This window comes from Cricetulus griseus (assembly GCF_003668045.3).
Source record: "Cricetulus griseus strain 17A/GY chromosome 1 unlocalized genomic scaffold, alternate assembly CriGri-PICRH-1.0 chr1_0, whole genome shotgun sequence".
Lineage (NCBI taxonomy): Eukaryota > Metazoa > Chordata > Mammalia > Rodentia > Cricetidae > Cricetulus > Cricetulus griseus.
The window spans coordinates 195,132,425-195,141,396 of NW_023276806.1; the positions used below are offsets into that span (position 1 = coordinate 195,132,425).

General features: G+C 45.3%; 1 protein-coding gene across 1 annotated transcript in view; it reads left to right on the plus strand.

Annotated features, from left to right (window-relative positions):
- Chchd3 (coiled-coil-helix-coiled-coil-helix domain containing 3) overlaps window positions 1-7,681 on the plus strand; it is a 263,514-nt gene extending 255,833 nt beyond the window's left edge. The window contains exon 8 of the mRNA XM_027391410.2: window positions 6,966-7,681. Coding sequence (XP_027247211.1) covers window positions 6,966-6,989 — 24 coding nt within the window. The 3' untranslated portion in view covers window positions 6,990-7,681. The remainder of the gene's footprint in view (window positions 1-6,965) is intronic.
- Window positions 7,682-8,972: the final 1,291 nt, after the last annotated feature.

Sequence of the window (8,972 nt, forward strand, 5' to 3'; positions counted from 1 at the left end):
AAATACAGGTTGAGGCAGTGAGGGAAAATGAGAAGCTGTAATGTCAAAATGGGAGAAAGGACCACTGCCAGGCTACTGAAATGGTAATAGTGTCTATAGGTCACATATGGGTCATGAGATGACAGTGCCCATGATCAAAGGGGCTGCTTGGCCTGCCCCCTGAAAGGCCACAGCACGTCAGCTGCAGGGACCTGGTTTCTTCATCTCTGACAGCTACCATCCTCTGGTACGAGGCTGTTCTTATGCTCCCTGTGAAGATAATCTAACCTCGAGATCCCAATTCTGCCCACCTTGTTAGAAGAAAGTGTATCAGTTCACAGCGTCCTCACTGCCCAGTGTAGCAGTTCCAGGTGGGCCAGTCCCTTCTCCTAGCCTTCCAGTTAGGTCCAGAGAATGTATTGGACATGGAACAGGACAGCAACCATCAAGTCTCCCTCCATTTCCGACACTGTACAAGGGTTTCCCCTGTGGAATCATTACAGTAGTCTGTTCCACTTTTACATGACTCATAAGGTTGGGCTTTCACAGGTCCCTAGGGTACTGTTCGGAAGACTAATAGATTTTACTGGTAGGAAGATTTCCGGATGTTCCTTAGCCTTGTTTTTCCTTTCTTCTTATTCATCCACTCATTGGCATTAATCTTCAGCTATTCTTAAACAGTTCCTTGTGGTTTGATGTGAGACATTTAGACTTGTTGTTGGTGTATTAAGTTATGTATTCTTCATGGGGGTAAAAAAGACACTAAATTGCTCTAATATTATTTTTAAGTTGTAAAAGCTGTTGGTAGCCATTTAAGTACAGCATTTGAAAGTAGAGCATTAGTTGACATAGACTTTTATCTCCCCCATACCTGTTTAGCCTGCTAACTTTCTAAGCTTCCCAGTATTGAATTGCCACCTCTTGCCATTAAAGCCTGGTTCCCCTTCAGCTCACATGACTTATGTGAGACTTTATAAATGGGGAAGAGAGTAAGAATCCACAAGTATATAAATATAAAATATCCCCAGAATCATCCTCCCTCCTTCCCTCTCTCTCTCTCTCTCTCTCTCTCTCTCTCTCTCTCTCTCTCTCTCTCCCTCCCTCCCTCTCTCTCCTCTCTCCTCTCTCTCCTCCTCTGTTATCCCTAGCTGGCTCCGCCCCAAATTCACCATGTGGACCAGACTGGCCTCAGACTCCCAGAGATCTGTCTGCCCCTAAATGTCATATGCTGGGATTAAAGGGGTACAGTACCATGCCTGGCACTCTAGCTTCTATGGGGAGGGGTATTTGTTTGTTTTGAAACAGGATTTCTCCACATAAAAGTCCTAGCTATCTTAGAACTTGCTTTGTAGACCAGGCTGGCCTTGAACTCAACAGAGATCCCCCTGCCTCTGTTGTGATTAAAGATGTGCATCACCACTGCCTGGCTTCAACTTCTAAATTTTTAAGTAAAAAATTTTTAAGGCTTATACCTCAGCATTGCCCTATTTTCTGTGGCATCCCACTGCCTTAACATTTGCCTTCAGGGTTGTAAGCAAGAATTCTATTTTAGCATTTTCCCAGCCCTGTTGCTATTCACAAACATAAAGAAACTAACATGACTCTCATGGAACAGTCTGTGTTCACCTGATGGTAGGGTTATTGGGTACTGTCCCAGACTATTCATGGTGACCAGAACTTTAGTTTTTTTTCTTGCTGAAGTGAAGGCTTGAAGCTCTAACTGCAAGGAATGATTTATTGTGGAGAGCAAGAGGTAGGTATAGGCTCAAAAGGCATCGTCTGTTTAGTATTAGCACCTGACATTTTGTGATTTCTGGGTTTTAGTGCCTTTGCATTCTGGAGTTTGCCATCAGCTGCCCTTGTGACTAGTCTGCTGTTGTGTGGCCTCAGCTATATACCCTGTCCTCAAGTTCACATTCCTAACATCCAAGGTGATCCGATGGCCAGAGAGGCTAGAAACAGTTCACTTTCTCCAGAGCCAGTAAAGGGAAAAACAGCTATTCCTGAGGTGCCTGCCAAAACATAGCCTGCCAGCAGGTGTCTTAGCCAGTCCCGGGCTCCTATCCTACCAGGATGCCTCTCACTCCAGAGTGGAGTTCACCATATCCCAGTAGAGCCCACCACCTGTTCTGCATTTCCAACCCAGGAGGCCACAGACACGTGTGAACCTCGCTCTGAAAAGTGTCCAACCTTCCCCTTGAAGATTCTGATTTGGAAGATTAGAAGTAGGATTCAGGCACCCCAGACTTTGACCAAATCCTAAAGTGTCTGTCTGTGTTCCTTCATGAAAAGGTATGTCACTGTCACTAGTTACCAGTCCAGACCACTTAGCAGAAGTCTAAACACACTCACTGTCTCTAGGAATGCATCTAAAGTTAGTCTGAAGCAAATGGGAAGCTGGCTTAGGAAGAAGGCAGCAGCCTCTCCAGTAGAAGTGCTCTCTCTCTGCCCTCTTGTGCTCTCTGAAGCTTCAGTGGTCCTGGGCGAGGAGTCACCCCAGGACTCATGGTAGGTGCCAGAAGAGCACTGAGCCTGTCTCTTGGCTAACAGCACACTGAGAGTTCTCAGATCCCCAGCCTCCCTAGGTTGAGGAGCCCATCCACTGTAACAGAGAGCAGAGAGATAAACCAAGGTCAGCCTTGCAGAAAGTCCTCTGACAACTGTCTTTATTGTGCTCCGTGCATTCTCTGTCATTGCCTAGTGGCATTTGTTAATCTTTGAACGATGACCTCACTCCTTGTGTGGAGGGGCAGCCTGTCAAGTCTGAAACTGTCCAAGCAAGCTAAGTTCCAAACCTGCATGCCCCTCAAGCCCTGCCCATCCTAGGAATCTATTTCTCACCTGCTCTCTGAGAGTAACATTATGACATTTTCTCTTTAAAAAAATAAAAAATCGAATTTGATACATTACCATGGTACTAGATTTTCATTTTTCTTAATAGGTATTTTATTCCTAGGACTCATCCTCCAAGAGTTTGAGCTACAGTCTGTTAATGTTTTGTCTGCTTTCATGGCAAGTTGTATATAAACAGTTAATTACTTGTAAGTTAATTTGAATGTCACCCAGAGACATGGATGCTATGAAACAAGATCCAGGCAAAGTTGACTGGTGTCTTCTACAAAAACAAGTAGAACAAAACACACCCCTGCCTGGGGAGAGCAGGCACTGAAATGAAAACTAGTTAGTTCATCAGACTTCCAGGTCCAGCACACAGGCAACTGAACTGGTTTCTCTAAAGCTTTCTCACCCACAGTCCTCTTGTTGACTTTTTCCCCATTACAGATTTGTTCCTTTGCACCCCTGCATTCCCTTTCTCTCCTGAGTGAAAACTAACTCAGGATCTGCAGCTTGCTGTGTCAGCCCCCCATTAGAAAACCCTTCCTGTGTCCACACCTAATCCTACTGGTTCTGAAACCTTAGGGGAGAGTCCGGGTAGTTTCCCTCTAAGGACACATATACGCTGGGAGATCTCTTTTACAATCCCATTCTCTCTGTAATGATTGCTTTGCAATACAGGGTTGCTTTTAAATTCCTTTTAAATCTACTGAGACAGCCAGTGGCTGCCCATTGCCAGGGTAGTCAGCCTCTGCAAGGAGGCTGAGATTCAGAAACTGTGTAACAAAAATATTCCAGAAAAGCGCTTGAGATCATTTTAATAAGTGGAAATGACACACCATCTTGGGTCTCCAGGGGCACTGTTCCTGTTTGACAGTATAAGCTCATCAGTGGCTGGAACCGAAAGAGATTTGGAAAAAGAGCAGTGTTGATGCCTAAGCTGTTTGCTCCTTTTGGTAATGTGTGCAACTATTTACAAAAGGCGTTTCTGCAGACCCAAATATGTGAATGAGGAGTAGCATCGAGGAATTTCTTTCTCCACATTAAGATTAAGTGTTAGCATTTCCTTAAATGAAAGCAGCAGGTTTTTTTTGGTTTTTTTGTTTTTTTTTTAATATAGCTTGCAAAGCTTCCCCTTCATTCTTTAGGGAATTTCCTATGTTAATTTATGCGGTGTTAATTTATGCAGTGTTAATCCAACCCAACAGCATCCAGATACAGAGATGGGACAGCCTGGGAGGTGCAGTGTAGACCTGTCAGTCCTGGGGCTCCCTCCAACCATGGCCCTGACTCTAGCCTTCAGCAGGCCTGGTTTGCACAGCTGTGATAGACTAATAACACAGAATGTTTATGAATTTATTGTCTTTTTAAAATGCCAACTTGATGTTGTATTTGTTAATGTCTCTGACAGCAGTAGAGCGGTTTTGTGCCACCTCTGCCACCTTTGGTAGCAGCTGAGTGCATTGTGACAGCAGGTTTATAGACCAGCCCCTCAGCTTTCCTGTGTATCCTCATGTCTCTAGAGTGACACACGAAGCCATTGCTCTGTCTCTGAGGGACTGGGAGTTTAATCCATGTGGCAGGGTGTGTGGTGGATGTGAGCACAGTGTGTTCTGCAGCTGAGGCCCTATAGTCTAACGGTGTCTGATCCCCATTTTGAGCCAGGGCCCAGCTTGTCTTTCTTCAGGAAGGTCTGGCACTGCCTAGCATTCAACTGAAAATTGCTCCTCTACAATTGCTCAGGGTTGAAGAGAAAGAATGGTTAAAAGAATCTCAGAGCCTTCAGAGAACCCTTTATGGCTTTCATTGTGTTGCACTAGCTGTGGAATATGTCACAACACTCAAAAGAGGCATATTGTCACCTGACTGTATAAGGAGAAGGAGAGCCATGTGATCCAGACCAGGCAGGTGTCATAATACTTAAGGTTCTCATTGGTGAATTCAGAAATACATGGGGCTCATGACCCCCAGTGCAGAGCAGCCATAGAGTATCACTCAAAGGGGTGCTCTCTCCAGCAACCAGAAGCCCTAAGTGGGCTCAACACAGATCTACTTCAGACTGGCTTCCATAGTACATGTAGCAGAGAACTGGGCAATGGGGTTGTCTGTGTAACTGGAGAGACTTAGACAGACCAAGCCACAAAGGTGAGCCTAGAAGAAATGCTGTGGCACCGTGACAGTGGCAGATCATGTCTGACTTGCACTGTTGGATGTTATATTTTGCCCACAAACACAGTGCACTTGAGGAGCCCAATGTGCGTGTGTATTCTCCTGGCCTTCCCACCATGTGGAGCTTTTGCCTCCTCCACTTTGTCCTTCATTTCCTCTGGTCCTGTGCTTTTCTAACTTCTGTTTGACTAAGGCAGCATCTTTTCTTCCCATTCCTGTCTTTCTCACTAGGTTGCCTGCCTTTGAGTCTGTTCTTTAGTGCCCCGTGTCCCAAGACCACATAGGGACCTATAATCCCAGACCCTGTCTGAATAATCAGATAGCCATCCACCCTTTGTTTCTAGGACCCAAAGCCCTCTCATTTGTCCTTCTACTCTTTGTTCTTCATTTTCCATATCCCACCCCATCATCTTTGTCTTAAATCATTTGACCTTAAATCAAGTTACCCAAGCCTGTAACTGCTTTCCAAAGATTCCTGTGGGGATGTCGCATTCAAAATCAGTCCACAAATGCAAAACTGACTGATCTTTTTTGATTTTTGGTCACATAGTGTCCCCTCCCACATCCTGTCAATAGGGGTCCACCTCAACCTCTTGTCACCTTCCTCTTTTCTTCCCTGGACTCCTTGTGCCTCTGTTTCCTTTTCACACCCTTGCATGCTTTCTAGTGCAGTCTGCTGGGTTTTCCTACCCCATACTTCCCTCTGTTGAATTCCCTGTGCCAAGGATGTCAGGTTCAGTTTCATGATTGCCATTCTCCTATTTAAAAAGCATTTGTTGGGAACCCATTTGTTTTCAGTGGCCAGCAGGAAGCTTGTCCTCCTTGCCTGTCCCTACCCTGCCTCCCTCCTTATCCTTAACCAAGCTGATCTCTTCCTGACTCTTACCTACCCACTGCTGTACCCCCACCTGCCCTGCCCACAGCCCAGTTTTCTGTCCTCATTCTGGCCATCATGAGAAATAGGATGCAGGGCCCCCCTTCTTCCTTGCAGCTGCAGAGAATTGCTCCCCGTGCCAGGCAGAACTTTTGCATTCCTACCTTCCCTGAATGCAGCTTGAACAAAAACCTTCTCCCTATGTATGCTTTGTTCCTGTGTGTGTTTTTTTTTTTTACCATGTGCATGTTTTACTTAATAAACCTTAGCATATATTTAGCAAATAAGTAAAAAGTAGCAAGTTACTACCATGCTTAGTCTCTCATTTCCCAAGGGTACATGTGTTAGCTTTCCCGTAGCTCTTAACTAAATGCAGTGAGGGCTCCGTAGCTGAGCTGGTGTCAGGGGCAAGGGTATAGGGAGCATGAGCAGCTGCAGGCCTCACCTACCCTCTTCTGGGTGGTTTGAAAGCTAAAAGGAAGATGACTGTCTTTTCATTCTTAAGGTTCCATAAGAATGGGGGACATGTACCTCCTCCTTCCCAGCTGGCTGTAGTTCCCGTTTGGTGGTTCTTATCTACGGTCCCCATTCCCATTACTTGGAAAGTGAAGAGAGCACTTGTACAGTTTGGGAAGAGACCTGCCTGCAGTGCTGCTGGGTGTTGTGTATGCATGGACATCTGCATCCTGCCTAGAGCTGGGTGATGTCCCTGAGTGTGGGCTTGGTTTCTAGATGAGAGTCTTCCTCAAGAGCTGTTGGGTGTAACCGCTGCACTGTGCCCCACCAATTCCACACTACCTCAGGGAGTTTTCCTGTCACTTGCTGTCCTGTTTCCAGATGTTCCTAAGAGTAGAGCTGGCCCACAACTCCCTCCCTGCCATCCTCCAGGTTGTGTTCTTCCCCAGGCTGTTCTCAGATGCTGCTGGGTGGGTCATTTGGAGACTCACATTGATGAGGCAGTGGTATTTTGAAATGAGAAAGCATATGCTTTGTTTCATGGTTTGGAAGCCGGTATTTGAAAAGCACTGTAATCATCCTAAATAGTTACTGCCATTTGTTTGCCCTTGCCTTCTGGTGGTAAAACTTATACTTTCTATTTCTCTTGCAGAGCATGCTGGAGAAGGGAGGATAAAGTTCCCCTTGAGAACATGCAAAACTCCTTCAACGTTAATTCCAGAGGTGGAACATTTTTCTTTTCCTAGTAAGAAAATGACCCAATTAAAGAGAAGACCACTAAAGACAGACAGGCTTTGGAAAATGGACTCTACAGAATCATAACATGTTTTGATCAATAGTTTAAAAAGCCAAGGTCTAGATCAGGTATCCGTCATCAAAGAACACTGTTAAGTGTTAATGAAAGCCACAAATGAATAAAAGAGAAGGGCAGTCCACCGCACCTTTTTGTACTCTCTTCCCAGCTTCTGACATAAAATATTCTCTCCACTCCAGGCTCCAGCACTTAGTGACCTCCACTTGGAGAAAGCTGGGAGTGGGGACGATAAACTGTTTCAAGTAGAGAGACAGGAAGAAAGCACCGGGCTGGGTCGACTGTAGAGTCTCCTGGGCTGTGGGGCCTGGGTGTACTCTTCTCTTCTCTCATTATATAGGAGCTATTTTGTTGTAACTTATGATGATCATGAAAGACAGACAGAAAGGAGAGAAAATGTGCCTCTTTTACTGGAATAATGTTTATGATTGCAAGTGAAAAAAGGCATTTTTATTAATATAAAGCGAGCCTTGGCTTATGCAACCTCTGTAGTGAATACTGACAACTTCACTCACTATCAATAATAAATCTATTTTCTGACAAAGACTGGCAATTTAGCTAGAGTCTTGTGTGTTCCTTTGGCTTGGGTAGAATGCTTGGGTGGTGAATTACACTGATTTGCATTGCTATTCATTTGCATTTACACCACAACTCTCCTCCTATTAGGAGGAAATGACCGTGCTATGTAATGTCATGTAGAATTTTCATTTACTTTTGTTTTGTGGGGTGTTTACCAAAGTGATTAAAAATTCATACCCAGGGGCTAGAGAGATGGCTCAGAGGTTAAGGGTGCTGTTCTACCTGTAGAAGACCTAGGTTCAGTTCTCAACATCCCATCTGATACCTCTCCACTGCCTGTAACTCTAATTCGGTCCAGGGAAGCTGATGCCCTCTTCTGGCCTCTAGGTTCACTTGTACTCACATATCCACAAACCTGCATACATACATACGTACATAGAGTAAATTTAAGTCCTTAAGAAAAAGTCTACTCTCTAGCGAGGTGCTTCTTTGTTCTGCTTCCAGCTCTTTTGCATGCCAGCTGTGAGGAGTCTCCCCTCCCCTCTAAACCTTCCTCCCTTGATGTAGAAAGGGGCCAGTGGGACCCAGTGGCCAAGCATGTGATAGTTGGAATGTGTACCACATTTTATGAGACCTAGTAAATGTGGGTATGACTTCAGGAAAGTAGTATTTGGAGTTAGGAACCTTGAAAGACAACCCACATGCTCAACTACTGTTCCTCTAGGGAAAGTCAGGGTGGACACCCCTGAGTGTGGCTTCTTGTTCATCCAGGTCCCTGTGTTGGCATCTTCTGAGTGGCATTGCCACATCAGATGGGAACACACCTGGAGACCTGATGTCAACTCTGAATGACAGTGGAGACTCTCCCTCATAATTACTGAGCAACCCTGTGATTGCCAGTTGACAATGTATTGACCAGGATGGTTTGTTTCCACTTGTAATGATACACAATCAGCTGGTTCATTTAAGTGTGTCTGACGGAAGCATGTGTGATTCAAGGAGTAGCAGCGAGCTTCCACACTGTCAGGATGGCACCCAGGTAACGGTCTGAGAGAAAGAATAGGTTCACAGAAACGAGTGTTTACACAGTGGCTTGCTTTAGTGTCTGCCAATCAACTAACTCACAAATTCCCCTCCTATACTGTTTTGTTTTACAATTTGGAGCCAAGAACTTGGCACATCCCAGGTTGCCAGTCTTGTCGCTGGCAGGCGAAGGCAACACCGAGTAATTAGACATTTAAAGCTGGTAAGCCCGGGGTGGAACCACCAGCTATTAACTTACCGTTGTAGATGTGCATGATGGATGCAAGGGTGGAAAGGTGGCTCAGG